General features: G+C 36.3%; 1 protein-coding gene across 3 annotated transcripts in view; it reads left to right on the top strand.

Moving 5' to 3' along the window:
• Kcnh7 (potassium voltage-gated channel subfamily H member 7) overlaps positions 1 to 18,924 on the top strand; it is a 467,079-nt gene extending 448,155 nt beyond the window's left edge. For all 3 annotated transcript variants that reach the window (XM_015478970.2, XM_048812385.1, XM_048812384.1), the window contains 3 exons: positions 650 to 818; positions 7,228 to 7,420; positions 16,960 to 18,924. In XM_015478970.2, the coding sequence (XP_015334456.1) occupies positions 650 to 818; positions 7,228 to 7,420; positions 16,960 to 17,226 (629 nt within the window). In that variant the 3' untranslated portion in view covers positions 17,227 to 18,924. The remainder of the gene's footprint in view (positions 1 to 649; positions 819 to 7,227; positions 7,421 to 16,959) is intronic.
• Positions 18,925 to 21,219: the final 2,295 nt, after the last annotated feature.

Below are 21,219 nucleotides of genomic sequence, written 5' to 3'. Positions count from 1 at the left end.
AAAAAAAAAAAAAAAAAAAAAAACATTGGCGAACAATGTGATGATATTAAAATACAGTGCAGAAGAAGCTTCAAAGAAGCAAAGAAACAAGATGGGAAGACTTTAAAACTCTTCTCCTCTTTAATAGTTTATGACTCCTTGGCTCTACCTTGAATTGGGCTGCCTAAGAACATACCCTTGAAGACCAGCACTTCCCTCAAGAGTTTTCTCCTGGACCATAAAGAATGCTTACTATTCTGTGAGAAAGAGCCCAAAATATCTCAAATGTTAAGTAAAACATTATAAACAAAATATGTTATTTCCTCTCAAATTCAAAAGCACAAAAACATTGCGCTCTAATCAGTTATGTTCAGCCATCCATACCTTCTTTTAGCACAAATAGAAAGAAGACAAAATCATAACCAAGACTCCTGACCTTCTATAAAATTTTAATGCTATGAAAATGCATGTGGTAGGTAAGGAAGGCAGAGTGAGAGAAGGAACCTACCACCAATTGGTCATGGCCCCTGATTTTGTCCATGAACCACTTTGGTTCTATGTCTCCTGGGTTATATCCTAAGATCCTTTACAGCTTGTCTTGTTAGTGTCTATGTTTATGAGGCAAAGGAGTGCCAAAGAAAGCCGATGTCTAACTCACTCTCTTCCACAGATATCACTGACACTCAAAGCTGGGAAAGAGACAATGCCAGGGCTCAGCCTGAAGAGTGTAGTCCCTCAGCACTTCAGCGAGCTGCCTGGGGGATCTCAGAAACTGAAAGTGACCTCACCTATGGAGAAGTAGAGCAAAGATTAGATTTGCTTCAAGAGCAACTTAACAGGTATCAGAAATGGTGGGGCAAAAGGAGAGTATGATGCAAACCATTAGACGTGTCTAGCTTTGCTTCTAGCAAATTCCTCTTACTGCAATCCCATATTTTCCACACATACTTATTTAAAATAACACTAGAAACTGACAGAATTATCAATTTGTGTTGCAAGGAACATTTATTTGCACTTCATATCTTAAGCAACATATGTCCTATTTTTTCTTTCTCTATCTTAAAATTAAGTATATCACCATCACTGGCTACCTCCCCTCAGAGTAATTCATATTTAATTTGTTAACTAACACCTTTATGCTTTTAATCCTGCTTTTATACTTTATAGTTGTTTCTGGTAATTTATCCATGTTTTGTGGCATTTTTAAAATACTAAAATAGTGATTTAAACATACAGTTTTTGGTCAATTTGTCAAAAAAATTGTGAATAAATTAAAAATCCCACAAATTAAAGACAGAACCTTTCCATGTTCCTTCATCTTTGATCTAGACTGATTAATATGTAGAATAAATTTTGGTTTTAGGCAGGAGGTAACTATTTCATAGAAGTCTGGGTGGGTTTTTAAAATTAAATTGGTTAAAAAGAGTCAGAAAACAGATATGACTTGAGTATGACTCAGTAGCTGCTTTGTGTTTCATTTGGGAATTTACCTTGACCCAATGGTAGCTTTCAAATAGACCAGATGGCAAGTTCTCCCAGTAGCCATAGCCAAAACTGCATGGACTAAGATAAAATGCTCAAATCACAGGATTTAAGAACTAGATGGAGTAATTGATTCATTTTCAGTAAGTGCAAACCTGGTAAAATAACCACACTAGGGCTGGAGTTGTGACTCAGTGGCAGAGTGCTTGCCTGGCATGTGTGGGGCACTTGGTTTGATTCTCAGCACCACATAAAAATGAATAAACAAAGATACTGTGTCCATGAATAACAAAAAACAATATTAAAAAAAAATAACCACATTACCTGAATCCTGATTTAGACAGTGTTCTTAAATCTGCCACATCAGCTCTCAATGTCCATAGTACAAGGACCAGAATTGACGTTTCTCCAGAGACAGAAACCCAAATCTCTTGTGCTGATGTAATGCATTGTTTCTATAATAGAAATGCAAAGCCTGACACACCTGATCACTGCTGTGGTCCTTTAATTAGCCTGTACAACAGCCATGTGTTTTACTGGCCTTTTGTAGGTAGACCACATGGAGAGCCAGAATGAAACACTGGGTGACCCTAACAGATGGTTAAATGTGTGTGGGATAGTTGTCTTCCCCGAGGCAACATGAGAAAAATTTATTCTTTCCATCTCTTGTTGAGTACATCCCATTTCTATTTTTTCTTTGTTATACCTTGCTGAGTAGTAGCACGAATGTGTATATTTAATATATCTTGTGATTCTGCCCGTGTCTAACAAGCTCCTTGTTTACCCATCTGTAGTTAGCATTCTGAGTTTTGCCTATACCACATAAACTATGGCTTTACTTACTATCTATGATTAATATTTTCTATGCATTTTATTTATGTTGGTGGTAGTGGTGGTGGTGGTTAAAAACGTGAGTAAATGGTGAATGACAGGGGCAGCAGTGATTTCTTTGGCACAATGCCAACACAGTACAAATTAGTTAACCTAGGTAAAATTCTTAACTAGGTTATTTAACTATTTACAGAATGACTGGGTAGTAATTTAAACTTTCCTACTCTCAATTTCTTATTTTTACTCAAACCTACTTGCAGTGCTTTTGTATGGACAGAATTAATACATGATCATCTGTTAGTATGCAATGGGGATTGGTTCCAGGACCTCGTTTGGGTACCAGAATCCCTTGATGCTCAATCCCTTGTGTCAAATAGCATAGTATCTGCATATAACCTGTACACATCATCCCATATACTTTAAATTATCTCCAGATTACTTATAGTATCTAAGAAAAAGTAAATACCATGTAAATAATTGGTATAGTATATTGTTTAGTGAATAATGGCAAGAAAAAAGTCTTGTTGTGTCCAATAAAAAATGCAATTTCTTTTCAAATATATTTAATATGTGCTCAATTGATTTTCTAATGCAGAACATAAAGATACAGAGGGCTGACCATATATAGAGACTATACCTGCTATACCAAAGGTAGCATAGATTAAAAAAAAAAAAGCTAGATAAAATTTGATCATCAGTGAACTTCAGCTCTATTACTAGTGTTCATTTGAGTGTATTCTCTTACTTCACATATATTTCTGGGCTTGAACCTTCCTTTAGGACTAAAATTGAGATTTCAGTGACTCCTTGTTGTAGTGTGTGTGTGTGTGTGTGTGTGTGTGTGTGTGTGTGAAAAACTTGATACACACACACACACACACACACACACACACTGGGAATTAAACCCAGGGGTGCTTTACAACTGAATTACATCTCAGTTTTCTTTTTCAATTTTGAGACAGATTCTCACTGTCACTTAAGGTCTCACTAAACTGCTGATGGTGGCCTTAAACTTGTGAATCTCCTTCCTTAGCTTCCCAAGTTACTGGGATTACAGGTGTGCACCACCACATCCAGCTAGTATATTATTATTGTATGAATTTTCCACAGTCATAACAGAATTAAATATCTTTTAACATATTCCCAGCATATGTATGTGCTTTCTGAACATGTTTTAAATTGTTATCACCATTACTACTTCTAGTTTTTTTCTCTCTTTAATACTTTTACAAACATTTTATTTCCAAATCAGTTTAGCTTATTTTAAAATTTAAAAAGTTGCATTTTTAGTTCACTGACATCTCCAAACTTTTTTTCTTCCACTTTGTTCTGTAAGACAAATGTAAGGGAAACAAATTTGAAGAGGGTAGCTTAACTTAGGCTCTGCTTTGTAGAGGTAGAATCTTGGGACACGTTCTAGAGTTGAGTATACCCTATTTGACTTTGGCATTTGTTCAAATGTAAAACTGAGTTCTTACACCACCATCTCATCCAAACACAATATTCAAGCCACAATGCAATAAAAACAAACATAAATGGTCGATTTTGAACCAGTCCTTGCTACTGCCTCTTTTCTTCTTTAAGGATAAACTATATGTAGGGTTAAAGGTTTACATAGGTTAACTTATATGTACATATGTATGTGTTTTTATATGTATATATAAGCATATATACATATATAGCCTAGATATAGACATGATTAGATAGATTATTAAGACTTGATTCTTCAGCAGTACTTCTCAAACTTTAATATGCATTGGTATCACCTGGGCGTCTTGTTAAAATGCAGTTTCTAAGTGGATTGATGAGTCTAGAGCTGGCAGACACCACATTCTAACAAGCTCCCAGGGATGTCCAATGTTTCTGGTTTAGGGAGACACTTTGAGAAAGGAGAATTAGAAAATGTAAAAATTGAGTAATGACTCCTTCCACTGCAGAACATCCAGAGCAATTTGTCTCTATGCCTCTAGTATGACATTGAGCACCTGCTTCATCTAGTGTTAGTTATTTATGCACTTCCTTCATTTTTCCTCTCTAAGCAATCAGCTCCTGACAGCACTGAGAGATCAGATTCCATATTTATTCTCCTTCATGTTCTCACCTGAATTTCTACCTATTACAATTCCTGGTAAAAAGTTGGTCTTTGAATGAGTATATGAAAATATTCATTTTCTACAACTTTATGGCTATCTTGACAAAAAATAAAATTCCAAAACTAGGTTATTTTCTGTTTTAAAGACCAAGAACAAACTGAATTATTGTCTAATTCTCTGTAATTCCTCCTGAATAAAACACATTATCAGGTTTCAATAAAAAAGTCCATTGTAAGTAAGCCAATAGACTCTAGTCATAAAACATAAAAATACAATTCTATGTATAGTAAAGAAACTTTTTACTACACCTCCCCTTTGTCGAACTACTCCAAATTTCAGGTAACCAATTAATAAGACAAAACTAAGTATTCAAAATCAGTGCAGACAGGAGACCATTCACAAGACCAAGGCTCAGTGGTAAGAAGTAGGATATTTACAGGACTTTGTGTTTGGGCTTGTCAAGGTTTCACTGGTTCTGTACATCAGAAAGTTATGTCCCAACTTATTAAAATTGGGCAAATTCATGACATCAGCCATCCAGAGTGACAGGCTCAGGGGGGGTGAGAATCTTGAAGCAAGTCTGATGAATTAAGTTTGGATGTACAAGAGGCTCCTGATGAGCAAACAGTTCTCTCCAACGAGTTTATTTGTTGAAAATTCCTGAACTAGTGAAGTTATTTACTGGTGTAGCCTTATTTTTCCCAGGCAAAGTATTCCTAGAATAGACAACCAAGTCATGTGTATAGAATGGTCTACACTCTTATTAAATTGTTTCAATACCAAAGGTCTCAGGTCTCACCTGGCAACAGCCACTTCAACTGCACATGTTGTTCTTGTGTGCATGAGGCCCTCTCAGTGCCACAGGTTGCTGAGCATGTGAATGCTGAAGCATTACCTCTGATAGATTCTTCTCTCATAGACATGATTCAAATAGATAAAATCCATGATGAAAAAATCCTGTTTCTTAGAGACTGCTAATGTTTAACAAAGATTTTTTATAGGACTCAAAAACTCAAAAGATTTTTATAGACTCAATAGTGTTAACACACTCAGCAGAGGGGAATCAGACTGATTGTATTTGCCATTTTCCTTTAAATTTTAATTTAAAACTAGAATGAAATTAATTTTTGTTCACTACCTAGTGTATTTTTTTTTAATATTTATTTTTTAGTTTTTGGCGGACACAACATCTTTGTTTGTATGTGGTGCTGACTGAGGATCAAACCTGGGCCGCACTCATGCCAGGCGAGCGTGCTACCGCTTGAGCCACATCCCCAGCCCCATTACTACCTAGTGTCTTGAATCCCACATGTGGATGAAACTTTTAACCTCAGTATTCCCAAATCCTTTTATATTCAATGACCTATCTTGATAATAATGGTAATGATAATAAATATCATGTAAAAAAAGCCACTTTAACTATTAAATTTTTTAAAACTGAGACAAATTTGTACAGAAATAGCTCTGAGGAAGTTTGTAAAATTTTCTTCAGGGGCTCAGAGAAGAGAAAAGGTAACTCTGAATTAGTTAAATATGGTAAGATTTGGAGGTACAGATAAAATTTGAGCTGGACCTCGAAGAATGAAAAGAAAAAATTGATTCATAACAATAAAAATGTTTAGTTGGTACCATAAAAAAATTAGATCAGACTTGCAGGTAACAAGTAGATGAACCAGTTGAAAATTCAACATTCCTTTTTGGTGTGTGGCCTTGGTACTTGCAAGGCATAATCAGGTGTAGTTTAAAGCTATTGGCTTAGAAGACACTGAGTTATCTGGTTATATTTTATCAACTATAGAAAACCTTTAAAAATACATAATTATGATTCCCAGCAGGAAGATCTGGAGTGTTAATATTAAAAAGTAAAAAGAAAATACTGATCTTTTCTCATTTTTCTAGGTTTTGTTGCTTTCTTTCAAATCACAGACTAATTTACTCTATAGCATTACCTTTTCATTGCTTTTTGAATTCATAGGTAAAACAGTAAGCAAAAATAAAATAGCTAGAAGAACTTTCTATAGAGGCGTATGGTCCAAATTTTCTGTTTTTATGCCCATGAATTTTTTTTTTATGTCTTCAATGGTGTTAATCCACACAGCAGAGGGGAATCAGACTGATTGTATTTGCCGTATTCCTTTAAATTTTAATTTAAAATTAGAATGAAATTAATAAGCCAGTGAGCTACTCATGAGCTTTCTAGAAATCAGTGGTCATACTGGCTGTTGCTCAAGCCTGAAGGGACATAGAAGCAAGTGAATTTTTACATTTCTTTTGCTTCTTAAATATCAATTCCCTGTAGATGGGAAAAGGAATTTAGCATTTAACATCAAAGAAAGAATACAATGAGTAATATACAATACTTGCTATGAATAGAAGGGCAAGATTAATTAACAATAATATAAATTTGAAACACTTAAGAAATTTTCTTGAGATTTTTGTAACTGTGAAAGAAATGTGCTGCTAGTCTCTCTTTTAAAGAATAAACAAAGTATTCACAAAAAAATTGAGTAAAGCCTGATAAAAAGCAAAGATAATTACTATTTAAAAAGAGATTCTCAGCATGTTTTACACTTTGAAATCAATAAACATTAGTAAAAATACAGTCTTTTCATTTGTATTTCTATTGATTCTCTTAAAATGAGCAGGAAAGTAATGGTCTTTGTTGGAATCATTAGTGAGACACAGATTATCAGCTAAGAAAGCATCCCTGTGCTCCCTCTCCTGTTCTTCTTGTTTAAAGCAGGCATGTCGTCTTGGTTGGTAAGTGCTGAAGTTTGCTCAGATGCTTTTGCAATTCTGGACTATTTTAGGACTCTTTCTCCTTTTTCTGTCTGGTCTACAGACTTGAATCCCAAATGACTGCTGATATCCAGACCATCTTACAGCTGCTGCAGAAACAAACTACTGTGGTCCCCCCAGCCTACAGTATGGTAACTGCAGGAACAGAGTATCAGAGACCCATCCTCCGCATGATGAGAACCAGCCATCCCATAGCATCCATTAAGACTGACAGAAGTTTCAGCCCTTCCTCACAAGTAAGTGTAGATGCTGTTCCACCACGAGTGTTTCTTAAAGTGTTTCCAGAGACCATTTGAATAAATTACCTTGGATGCTGTGGAAAACAGATTTCCGTCTCTACCACTCTTTCTACTCAATTAGGATTTCTGAAAATGGGCTCTGTAATCTGCATGATGTGCCTTTAAAGACAGAAAATGGACACAGAAGAATAATTTTGAACACTAGCATTTTTTTAAAGCAAATGCTCTTTTCAGAATCAACCTAGGTGATTTACATGCTATAGAGATTTGAAAGCTAAGGAATAATTCTAGATCGAAAAAGTGCATCAGAGAAAAAAGCAGGTCATTCACTACACTACTAAGGATGGGGGAGGGGGGGAAGGGAGGGATCTCTGGAAGAAAAGAAATCACAGTTGGCCAGATTACAAACTGAGGTTCAAGCACAGAAAATTATCACAGTCTGTGCCCTACCCACCAGAGATGTCTAAATTTTTTCACCTGTATGAGACACATGGAAAAAGGGAGATTATGAAATACCCTGTCTCTGAAGCTCTCCAAGAGGACCCTTTTGATTTTTATTATTCTTTTTAGATATTTATGACAGTAGAATGTATTTTGACATATTATACATACATGGAGTATAACTTACTCTAATTAGGATCCCATTCTTTTGGTTGTACATGATATGGGGTTTCACCGGTTCTGTATTCATATATGAACATAGGGAAGTTATGTCCAATTCATTCTACTATCTTTCCTATTCCCATCCCCTTTCCCTAGCCTTCATTCTCCTTTGTCTGAGCCAATGAACTTCTATTCTACCAACCCCCTTATTGTGTCTTAGCATTCATATATCAAAGAAAACATTCCACCATTTTTTTTTTGACTGACTTATTTCACATAGCATGATAGTCTCCAGTTCTATCCATTTATCAGCAAATACCACAATTTAATTTATGGCTTAGTAATATTCCATCATGTATATAAACCATATTTTCTTTAGTATTCATCTGCTGGAGGGCACCTAGGTTGGTTCCTTATCTTGGCTGTTGTGAATTGAGCTTCTATAAACATTGATGTGGCTGTGTCACCATAGTATGCTGACTTTAAGTCTTTGGGTTATTAGCCGAGGGGTAGAATAACTGGGTCAAATGATGATTCCATTCCAAGTTTTCTAAGGAATCTCCTACTGCTTTCCATAGTGTTCGCACCAATTTGAAGTCCCAACAGCAATGTATGAGGTGAACCTTTCACTGCATCCTTTCCAACATTTATTGTTACTTGTATTCTTTTTTTTTTTTTGAGGTTTAAATCATAAATTTTTATTTACTTCCTAAATTCCCTAAGTGTAGAATAATAGTAATAATAAAATCCATGAGGAAATGGGAATCACTGCTGAGGGACAGGATATTCTCAGGTGAGAATGTTGCTTTTTTCTGATCTTGCTTTTTAGATACATACTATGAGGATTATTTTTTTTTTTAATTTTTTATTGTTGGTTGTTCAAAACATTACATAGTTCTTCATATATCGTATTTCACCCTTTGATTCAAGTGGGTTATGAGCTCCCATTTTTACCCCATATACAGATTGCAGAATCACATCAGTTACACATCCATTGATTTACATATTGCCATACTAGTGTCTGTTGTGCTCCGCTGCCTTTCCCATCCTCCACCCTCCCCCCTCCCCACCTCTCCCCTCCCCTCCCCTCCTCTCTCTCTACCCCCTCCACTGTATAACCCTGAGGGTCTCCTTCCATTACCATGCAATTTCCCTTCTCTCTCCCTTTCCCTCCCACCTCTCATCCCTGTTAAATGTTAATCTTCTTCTCCTGCTCTTCGTCCCTACTCTGTTCTTAGTTACTCTCCTTATATCAAAGAAGACATTTGGCATTTGTTTTTTAGGGATTGGCTAGCTTCACTTAGCATAATCTGCTCTAATGCCATCCATTTCCCTGTAAATTCTATGATTTTGTCATTTTTTAATGCAGAGTAATACTCCATTGTGTATAAATGCCACATTTTTTTTATCCATTCGTCTATTGAAGGGCATCTAGGTTGGTTCCACAGTCTTGCTATTGTGAATTGTGCTGCTATGAACATCGATGTAGCAGTGTCCCTGTAGCATGCTCTTTTTAGGTCTTTAGGGAATAGACCAAGAAGGGGAATAGCTGGGTCAAATGGTGGCTCCATTCCCAGCTTTCCAAGAAATCTCCATACTGCTTTCCAAATTGGCTGCACCAATTTGCAGTCCCACCAGCAATGTACAAGTGTACCCTTTTCCCCACATCCTCGCCAGCACTTGTTGTTGTTTGACTTCATAATGGCTGCCAATCTTACTGGAGTGAGATGGTATCTTAGGGTGGTTTTGATTTGCATTTCTCTGACAGCTAGAGATGGTGAGCATTTTTTCATGTACTTGTTGATTGACTGTATGTCCTCCTCTGAGAAGTGTCTGTTCAGGTCCTTGGCCCATTTGTTGATTGGGTTGTTTGTTCTCTTATTGTCTAATTTTTTGAGTTCTTTGTATACTCTGGATATTAGGGCTCTATCTGAAGTGTGAGGAGTAAAGATTTGTTCCCAGGGTGTAGGCTCCCTATTTACCTCTCTTATTGTTTCTTTTGCTGAGAAAAAACTTTTTAGTTTGAGTAAGTCCCATTTGTTGATTCTAGTTATTAACTTTTGTGCTATGGGTGTCCTATTGAGGAATTTGGAGCCCGACCCCACAGTATGTAGATCGTAGCCAACTTTTTCTTCTATCAGACGGCGTGTCTCTGATTTGATATCAAGCTCCTTGATCCATTTTGAATTAACTTTTGTGCATGGCGAGAGAAAGGGATTCAGTTTCATTTTGTTGCATATGGATTTCCAGTTTTCCCAGCACCATTTGTTGAAGATGCTATCCTTCCTCCATTGCATGCTTTTAGCCCCTTTATCAAATATAAGATAGTTGTAGTTTTGTGGATTGGTTTCTGTGTCCTCTATTCTGTACCATTGGTCCACCCGCCTGTTTTGGTACCAGTACCATGCTGTTTTTGTTACTATTGCTCTGTAGTATAGTTTGAAGTCTGGTATCGCTATACCGCCTGATTCACACTTCCTGCTTAGCATTGTTTTTGCTATTCTGGGTCTTTTATTTTTCCATATGAATTTCATGATTGCTTTCTCTATTTCTACAAGAAATGCCGTTGGGATTTTGATTGGCATTGCATTAAACCTATAGAGAACTTTTGGTAATATCGCCATTTTGATGATGTTAGTTCTGCCTATCCATGAACAGGGTATATTTTTCCATCTTCTAAGATCTTCTTCTATTTCTCTCTTTAGGGTTCTGTAGTTTTCATTGTATAAGTCTTTCACCTCTTTTGTTAGGTTGATTCCCAAGTATTTTATTTTTTTTGAAGATATTGTGAATGGAGTGGTTGTCCTCATTTCCATTTCAGAGGATTTGTCGCTGATATACAGGAATGCCTTTGATTTATGCGTGTTGATTTTATATCCTGCCACTTTGCTGAATTCATTTATTAGCTCTAATAGTTTCTTTGTAGACCCTTTTGGGTCTGCTAGGTATAGAATCATGTCATCTGCAAATAGTGATAATTTAAGTTCTTCTTTTCCTATTTTGATGCCTTTAATTTCTTTCGTCTGTCTAATTGCTCTGGCCAGTGTTTCGAGAACTATGTTGAACAGAAGTGGAGAGAGAGGGCATCCCTGTCTTGTTCCAGATTTTAGAGGGAATGCCTTCAGTTTTTCTCCATTCAGAATGATGCTAGCCTGAGGCTTAGCATAGATTGCTTTTACAATATTGAGGTATGTTCCTGTTATCCCTAGTTTTTCTAGAGTTTTGAACATAAAGGGATGCTGTACTTTGTCGAATGCTTTTTCCGCATCTATCGAGATGATCATATGGTTCTTATTTTTAAGTCTATTGATGTGGTGAATAACATTTATTGATTTCCGTATATTGAACCAGCCTTGCATCCCAGGGATGAATCCTACTTGATCATGGTGCACAATTTTTTTGATATGTTTTTGTATCCGATTCGCCAGAATTTTATTGAGGATTTTTGCATCTAGGTTCATTAGAGATATTGGTCTGTAGTTTTCTTTCTTTGAAGTGTCTTTGTCTGGTTTAGGTATCAGGGTGATGTTGGCCTCGTAGAATGAATTTGGAAGTTCTCCCTCTTTTTCTATTTCCTGAAGTAGCTTGAAAAGTATTGGTATTAGTTCCTCTTTAAAGGTTTTGTAAAACTCTGCTGTATACCCATCCGGTCCTGGGCTTTTCTTAGTTGGTAGTCTTTTGATGGTTTCTTCTATTTCCTCAATTGATATTGGTCTGTTTAGGTTGTCTATATCCTCCTGACTCAATCTGGGCAGATCATATGACTTAAGAAATTTATCTATGCCTTCACTATCTTCTAATTTATTGGAGTATAAGGATTCAAAATAGTTTTTGATTATCTTCTGTATTTCTGAAGTGTCTGTTGTGATATTGCCTTTTTCATCCCGTATGCTAGTAATTTGAGTTCTCTCTCTTCTTCTCTTCGCTAGCATGGCTAAGGGTCTGTCGATTTTGTTTATTTTTTCAAAGAACCAACTTTTAGTTTTGTCAATTTTTTCAATTGTTTCTTTTGTTTCGATTTCATTAATTTCAGCTCTGATTTTAATTATTTCTTGCCTTCTACTTCTTTTGCTGTTGTTTTGCTCTTCTTTTTCAAGGATTTTGAGATGAAGTATGAGATCATTTATTTGTTGGTTTTTTCTTTTTTTAAGGAATGAACTCCAAGCAATGAATTTTCCTCTTAGAACTGCTTTCAATGTGTCCCATAGATTCCGATATGTTGTGTCTGTGTTTTCATTTATCTCTAAGAATTTTTTAATTTCCTCCTTGATGTCTTCTATAACCCATTGATCATTCAGTAACCTATTGTTCATTCTCCAAGTGATGTATGCTTTTTCCTTCCTTCTTTTATCGTTGATTTTCAGTTTCATTCCATTATGATCAGATAAGATGCATGGTATTATCTCTACTCCTTTATATTGTCTAAGAGTTGCCCTGTGACATAATATATGATCTATTTTTGAGAAGGATCCATGTGCTGCTGAGAAAAAAGTGTAACTGCTTGATGTTGGGTGGTATATTCTATATATGTCAATTAGGTCTAGGTTATTAATTGTGTTATTGAGTTCTATAGTTTCCTTATTCAACTTTTGTTTGGAAGATCTGTCCAGTGGCGAGAGAGGTGTGTTGAAGTCTCCCATGATTATTGTATGGTGGTCTATTAGACTCTTGAACTTGAGAAGAGTTTGTTTGATGAACATAGCTGCACCATTGTTTGGGGCATATATATTTATGATTGTTATGTCTTGTTGGTGTATGGTTCCCTTAAGCAGTATGTAGTGTCCCTCTTTATCCCTTTTGATTAACTTTGGCTTGAAATCTATTTTATTTGATATGAGTATGGACACTCCTGCTTGTTTCCGAAGTCCATATGAGTGATATGATTTTTCCCAACCTTTCACCTTCAGCCTATGTATGTCTTTTCCTATCAAATGCGTCTCCTGTAGGCAGCATATTGTTGGGTCTTGTTTTGTGATCCATTCTACTAGCCTGTGTCTCTTAATTGGTGAGTTTAAGCCATTAACATTTAGGGTTATTATTGAGATATGGGTTGTTCTTCCAGCCATATTTGTTTATTTATGTTACTAAACATGGTTTGTTTTCCTCTTTGATTATTTTTCCCCCCTTTACTGTCCTACCTCCCACTGTTGGTTTTCATTGTTATTTTCCATTTCCTCTTCCTGTAATGTTTTGCCAAGGATGTTTTGAAGAGATGGTTTTCTAGCTGCAAATTCTTTTAACTTTTGTTTATCGTGGAAGGTTTTAATTTCATCTTCCATCCTGAAGCTTAATTTCGCTGGATACACAATTCTTGGTTGGAACCCATTTTCTTTCAGTGTTTGAAATATGTTATTCCAGGATCTTCTAGCTTTCAGAGTCTGTGTTGAAAGATCAGCTGTTATCCTGATTGGCTTACCCCTAAATGTGATCTGCTTCCTTTCTCTTGTAGCTTTTAAAATTCTCTCCTTATTCTGTATGTTGGGCATCTTCATTATAATGTGTCTAGGTGTGGGTCTCTTATGATTTTGCACATTCGGCGTCCTGTAGGCTTCTAGGATTTGGGATTCTGTCTCATTCTTCAAGTCTGGGAAGTTTTCTCGTATTATTTCATTGAATAGATTGCTCATTCCTTTGGTTTGAAACTCTGTCCCTTCCTGTATCCCAATGACTCTTAAATTTGGTCTCTTGATGTTATCCCATATTTCTTGGATGTTCTGCTCATGGTTTCTTAACAGTCTTGCTGAGCTGTCTATGTTCTTTTCAAGTTGAAATACTTTATCTTCATTGTCTGATGTTCTATCTTCTAAGTGTTCTACTCTGCTGGTAGTATTCTCAATTGAGTTTTTAAGTTGGTTTATTGCTTCCTGCATTTCTAGGATTTCTGTTTGTTTGTTTTTTATAACCTCTATCTCCCTGTATAGTTGATCTTTTGCTTCTTGGATTTGTTTATGTAATTCATTGTTGAAGTGATCTTTCATTGTCTGATTTTGCTGTCTGATGTCTTCCTTGAGACTCCAGATCATCTGAAGCATGTATATCCTGAATTCTTTATCTGACATTCCATCTGCTGCAGCTATTACCTCTTCTAACGTTGAGTTGACCTGCATTGCTTGTGGTCCTTTCTTTCCTTGTCTCTTCATACTGTTCGCGTTCCTTTCTACTTGGTGAAACTGTTGTGCTATTGAATTTTCCCCCTATATATTTATATTGGTCTTGTATAGTTGCAAAGTCTCCCTCGCAGGCGCGGGCGGCGGCTCTGCCCCTCCTCCAATTGGGGCAATGTGCCTACCACGCCGGCAGGCCGCTGGGCCTGCTCTGCCGGTCGGTAGCAGGTCCGCCTACCTTGCAGGCGCGGGCGGCGGCTCTGTCCCTCTGCGGGCCGCTAGGCTTGTTCTGTCGGTGGTCGCAGTTCTGCCTACTTTGCAGGCGCAGGCAGCGGCACTGCCCCTCTGCAGGCCTCTGGGGCTGTTCTGCCGGTGGGTTGCAGGTCCGCCTACCTTACAGGCGCGCGGGGTGGGGGGGCGGCTCTACCCTTCCGCAGGCCACTGGGCCTGTTCTGTTTGTCGGTTGCAGGTCTGGCCTATTCTGTTGGTGGTCACAGTTCTGCCTACCTTGCAGGCGCAGGGGGGGGCGGCTCTGCCCTTCAGCAGGCCGCTGCTCCTGTTCTGCCGGTGGGTCGCAGGCCCGCCTACCTTGCAGGAGTGGTTGGCAGCTCTGCCCCTCCTCGGGCCACTGGGCCTTTTCTGTCGGTGGTCACAGTTCTGCCTACCTGGCAGGCTCGGGGGTGGGGTGGGGTAGGGGGCGGCTCTGCCCCTCAGCAGGCCGCTGGGCCTGTTCTGTGGGTGGTCACAGTTCTTTCTACCTTGCCGGCGCGGGGGGAGGGGGCGGCTCTGCCTCTCAGCAGGCGGCTGCTCCTGTTCTGTTACTTGTATTCTTGATAATTGCCATTCCGACTGGAATGAGATGGAATCTTAGTATAGTTTTAATTTGCATGTCTCTAGTTGCTAGAGATGTTGAACATTTTTTCATATATTTGCTGACCATTCATATTTCTTCTTCTATGAAGTGCCTATTCAGTTTTATTGCCCATTTATTGATTGGGTCATTTGTTTTTCTTCTGTTAAGTTTTTTGAGTTCTATATGTATCCTGGAGAATAATGCTGTATCTGAGGTACAGCTGGCAAAGATTTTCTCCCACTCTGTAGGCTCTCTCTTCACATTCTTGATTGTTTCCTTTGCTTTGAAGAAGCTTCTTAGTTGACACCATCTCATTTATTGAGTCTTGATTTTACTTATTGCCCTATAGGAGTCTTGTGGAGGAATTCAGTTTCTAAGCTGACATAACAAAGAGTTAGGCCTACATTTCTTCTAGTAGGTGCAGGGTCTCTGTTCTAAATGCCTAGGCCCTTGATCCACATTGAGTTCTGTTTTGTGCAGGGTGAGAGATAGGGGCTTAATTTCATTCTACTACATATGGATTTCCAGAGATACAAGTCTTGGAAATCAGGTTAAGGTCCTCATTTCCCCTGTGTTGAAGATTAAACACGCGAGAAATGCCAAGACAAGCATAGAAAGCAAGTTATATTTAAGAAAGAGACAGAACAGCCTTAGCAGGCTTCTGGGTGCCCACAGGAGTGGGTATGTCTGTCTTTTTTGTAGATCCTAGATTGCTTCTCCCTCCTTGTATTCCTCTCTCTGTAACCTTCTCTTTCTTTCCTGTGTAGATGCCTAAGGGCAAAAAGGAACAGCCCAGGGGATAATTATTGGCAACTTCTTATGTTGGAATGTGTGATTCCCCAGAGGTGTTAGCAACCTGTTGAGCCAGGGAAATGTTCAGGAGGTGTTAGCAACTCCTTTCCTTTTCTTTGGTGATCAGTCCTCATCTTGGGATGATTTGGATCATTTACTATCTATACTGACTACATGTCCTTTGTTCCTGTCTTACCAGCACCTTTTGTTAAAGAGGCAGTGTAGGTTTATGGCACCTTTGTCTAGTATGAAATAACTGTATATATGTGGGTTTGTCTCTGTGTCCTGTTTCACTGGTCTTCATATCTCTTTTGGTGCCAATACCATGCCGTTTTTGTTACTATACCTCTATAGTATAATTTAAGGTTGGTTATTGTGATGCCTCCTGCTTTACTTTTCTCCCTAAGGATTGCTTTGGTTATTCTGAACTTCTTAATTTTCCTTTTGAATTTTTTAATATGAAAAGTTTAACTCCATTGGAATTCCATGTTGGGCATTAGCTTTAAATACTTAAACATCACAGCCAAATCATACTAAAAAATGATGATTTCAATAAGGATTTATAGAATAACCTTGTAAAAGTTTTTTTAAATGTTTGAGAAGTTACGTAAAAATTCTAGGAAATGAAACCACATTAGTAACAGAAGGTAATGTGCCAGAAGGAAAATAATAGCAATCTTTCTAAAATATGAAAATAGGCATTAATTTATCTTTAGTTTTTAATGGAAGGGAAACATGTAAAACTATATATTTCTTTATTTACAGGGGATTCAAATAGTATCATCTGATGAGTGTGATGATTTTACTTCCTTTCTTATTTCTCTTCTTTCCTCTCCAATAGATCTAGTCACCAAGTGGCCATAATTTCCATCACATCTTGGTCTTAAATTTTGAGTTAAACTGATTTAAAAAATTCAAAGTGAGATTTTTTTTTTAATCTGATAATTTTGATATCTGAGTAAAATTAAAGTTCTTGGAATTATTTAAGGGTTATCTAAACTGATCATGGGGCATCCAATGTCTTTGCATTTTAGGATAAAAATGTGGGTTAATTTTTTTTAACATGGGTTAATTTAATACCACTGATAAGATTAACGGTGGAAAATTACTGGAATTTTATAAATATAATTTTAGATGACTGTTGGTGTGAATTATAAAAATGTATTTTCTTTTCTTTCTATCAGTGTCCTGAATTTCTAGACCTTGAAAAATCCAAACTTAAATCCAAAGAATCCCTCTCAAGTGGGGTGCATCTGAACACAGCTTCAGAAGACAACTTGACTTCACTTTTAAAACAAGACAGTGATGTCTCTTTAGAGCTTCACCTGCGACAAAGAAAAACTTACCTTCACCCAATAAGGCATCCTTCTTTGCCAGATTCTTCCTTAAGCACTGTAGGAATCTTGGGTCTTCATAGGCATGTTTCTGATCCTGGTCTTCCAGGGAAATAATCATTTTGTATTATTTACTCCACATACAATGTAAGTGCTTTTAATGGCTGTTTTCCTTTTTGTATTTAAATCCTCTCTACTTGACTCAGGGGCTCACAAGGTACCATTATATGCAAAAGTACTGTATATTTTCCTAAATTGAAGCTTATAAGGTAAAATTGAGCAGTTAAGATGTAAATATACCTAAGAACTTTTGGTTCCAATTGTTAAAACTGCCAGCATCTCAAGGCACCTTATTTTTTATTTTTATTTTCAAAATCATCTGCATGTTAGGAAACTCCAATTTCTCTTGCATGGAGACTCCTATTTACTGCTTTTACTAAACCAGTACTTTGTCATGAAAATGCCTTCCAAGCAAATAAGAAACCAAGGGATAAAACTGTTCTTGGATGCAACTCAGATGATCCTCAACTTACGGAAATTCAAGGGGATAAAGGGGACTTAGTCATTTTTGAGAATTGATGTCCTTCTGTATTGAGATGTTTATAGTTGCTTACATTCATTTCCCCGTACTGAAAAAGAAAATGCAAATTTTGAGAGTTGTAGCCTCAGACAGCAAGCAAGGTAGATCATATTAGAGGGGAGAAAATATAATTTTTTCTCAATTCTTAACAAGTTTTTAGCAAGACATACTTCTGTAACAAAAGGCAGAATATTTTAACAAGAGAAACATAAGAATATTTATTACTGAAAGCAGTTCAGAAGTAACTCAAGGCAGTGGCTTAATGTCCTAGCTTATATAAGATCTTCAGCAAAGAAAATACATTTTAGAGAAGTAACAGGACAAAAAGAAAGCAGTCCCAGGTTTCCAAAGGCGGGAAAACCGTGGGAAGGAGTAAAGTCTGCTCCCAGATTTCTTTGGAGCTGCAATTTCTGAGCTGATAAGCAATCTGCTGTAATGGAGAATTTACATCCTTTCTTTGGGCAGGAAGGTGGGAGGAAAATAGAAAGACCTTTTGTTTTTATGAACTGTGTCCTGATTTTAGGCAAACAGATTGAAAAGGCAGAAATCTCTCCTGCATTTTTATTGTCTTCAGCAACAATCTCATATTTTACAGAGAAGTATTTCCATTTCTTTCAACATTGAATACAAACCAACATTAATGAGAATAAAAAGGTCTTTCTATTTAAAATTCTGTCACTAATTGCATTCACAAAACATCTAAAATAGTTTACACTCACACATTTCCTTGAAGGCTAAAATACAAGTTTCTTGAACTTTTCCTTTTATGGGGAGAGGATCTTCTTTAAGAACTGCTGAAGTGTGACTGATACAAACTGATAATCACAGCTTTTTTCCCAATTCATATTGTAGGGCAATCCTAAATTTGATCAAAATGGTAGATCCACATAATTTTCTTTACCAAGAAAGCTGGAAGAATTTTTTCAAAGAACATGCAATTTCATGTGCATGGCCTATCTTTCAAAAAGTCTATGTTGTTTTCTAGCTATCCAATTCCAGATGTCTAGGAAAAAAATGCACACATCAATGGTTAAACTTAAATTTTCTGTGGCTGTTCAAACACTTTGCTAATTTAAGATGAAGAACAAATACATTCGGTATAGATTGGGCTTAATTAGTATATATTGACTCCAGAGTACTGGAACATTCAGTAGGATATATTTTAATAGCTTCAATTGTTAGGTTGAGGGGTCATATAGTTCTCATAATACCAGAATACAGAAAATAAATACAAAGACAAGTTCAAGTTAAGAGATTTTATTTTTAATTTAATTATAATTTTAAAGTATTATGGAATAATCCATTATAGCCTTTTCTTCTGAACTAAGATTTTGAAATTTCTTATCACTTCACTAAGTTTTACATTCATATAAATATTTAAAGACATGTTCTATCTGCACATTTTTAAATGGGTTAATTTCTATCCCTTCAGGATAAAAAACAGAATCTATTGATTTGTCTTCACCTTTGACACTAATCTATTGGTCAGTTTCAAATGCAAGTGATTTATATAAATTTCCAAAAATGATTACACTGTATATAATGTGACTTAAGTGACCTTAAATTGCTCCCTGTATATTTTCAAATGGCCACATAAATTGAGAATCTATGTGGAAGGAAATCCATAGATAGGCATTAGCATGTTCTCATCTCTGCTTAATAAAAAAAGGTCATAAGTGATCAAATATATATATATATATATATATATATATATATATATATATATATATATAGCAAAAGACCAGTCAATTCAACAAAAGTATAATATTGAAACCAGCTGCCTAAACCATTTAGTGTTATGCAGAAGCAACTTTGGGACTATCTGCCACTTCAATCCTTCATTTAACAAACATGTAATGGATGCCTAACCGGGGAGAGAGAGTCACATAAATAGCTAACTTTTATTCTGAAGTCTATTTAGGGATTTATTTCCATAATGGGGCACACTTTTTGCAGCTGCAACAAATTTCATAAGGACTATAGGCCTTAGCTCCAGGAACATTCAGAATGAATTCACTAGAGACTGTTCATTTGTAGAGAGAGGATTTGGCAGGTGAGGAATTGAGATCTGATTGTTTGATTAGTGAATGCTTCAGCTGCAACATTTGATATGACATGCATAAAATTCAGCCATCCACACAAAGCCTCTATTTGTACTTCATAAAAACTGAGCATGTAAGAATGGGAAGATGGAGAATAGTGTGCAAGTATCCTGCTTGTTTAAATTCTAGCATAACACTAACCTGCTTTTCTTTTTTAATTCCTTGACATAAAATAACTGCTTGATAGTAAAATCTGAAGTCTTAAGAGAGGGAACAGGATTATAAATTTAGGTCCTTTCCCACAGGATGTTAGCTTTAAAATTAAAAGCCTGAGCAATATAAAGATGTGGTTAAGTTGGACATAAGTGTCAAAACACTCAATGGTTAAACTGGCCTATGGATGTCCAAATCAATTAACTTAATATGTACAAAATTCATTCCCTAAATCAGTGAAAGATCTGATGCCTAAAAGCACTAATGCCCTCCCCATCAGCTGTAGCAAAATCAGTCTGACATAATCTTGGGAACCTGCTGAAGGCCAGGTCAGTGGTGCAGTCAATCAAAAACAGCAGTGTAGGAACTATTTTCCCTTGAGATAATTGGGAGTACTAACATAACATCTTTTACTTTCCACTGAAAAATAATATTACCTGGTCCCCTGGCCTAAATAAAATGTCATCTAAAATCTACAGTTCATGCCGATTAGATGCTGATATTCATTGCTGAACAGAGAGCTGAAACTTAGCCTTAAAATTGTATCACATTTTAAGGTATACAATTAATTTTGAGATGGGATTTCTTGTACTTTGATTAATTGAATAGAAAACCAGAAATAAAAAGGCTGATACAATGTTTCACAGGGTTTTTAATTTAATAATCACTAATTTAAAAACATGGGAAAGCAGCAGGTAGAGGTGGAAGAGTAATGTGTTGAGTCCATTATAACGGGTTGTTCATCAGAATTGAAATTTTCTACTCTTCTAGCAAGGAGGTATAGAAACTAAGTCAGGGTTTGGTGTCAGGTTTGGTGTCACTATTATACCTGTCACTGTCAGAACTGCTATAGTATAATTGAATCAGAACTGCTGTACTATAATTGTACCAAGTTTTTTTGAAAGTTGATATTAACAATGGTTCCAGAACAGTTAGAAGAAAAATGTTCTTATGCAAATGTCATTTTAAATTCCATTCTATACTGTACTAGCTAAAGATAAAACCTTTAACCTCATCGGCATATCTAAAATAATAATAATATTTAACAAATAATACTTATCTTTCCCCTGGATATTTTCATGGTTACCAAAAGGAATTCAGTAGACTGATCAGTTATTAGAACTAAGGATATTTACATTGAATATTTTATAATTTAAAATAGTGAAGTCTTTAAATTTCTTCTCCAGTATTAAAACCAAAATCAGATCTATCTTGATAGATGATAGATAGATTTCATAGTTAAAAAATCAAAACTTTTATAAATTATCAAAAATT

This window comes from Marmota marmota, unplaced genomic scaffold (genome assembly GCF_001458135.2).
Source record: "Marmota marmota marmota unplaced genomic scaffold, marMar, whole genome shotgun sequence".
Lineage (NCBI taxonomy): Eukaryota > Metazoa > Chordata > Mammalia > Rodentia > Sciuridae > Marmota > Marmota marmota.
This window is presented reverse-complemented; position numbering and strand designations above follow the sequence as displayed.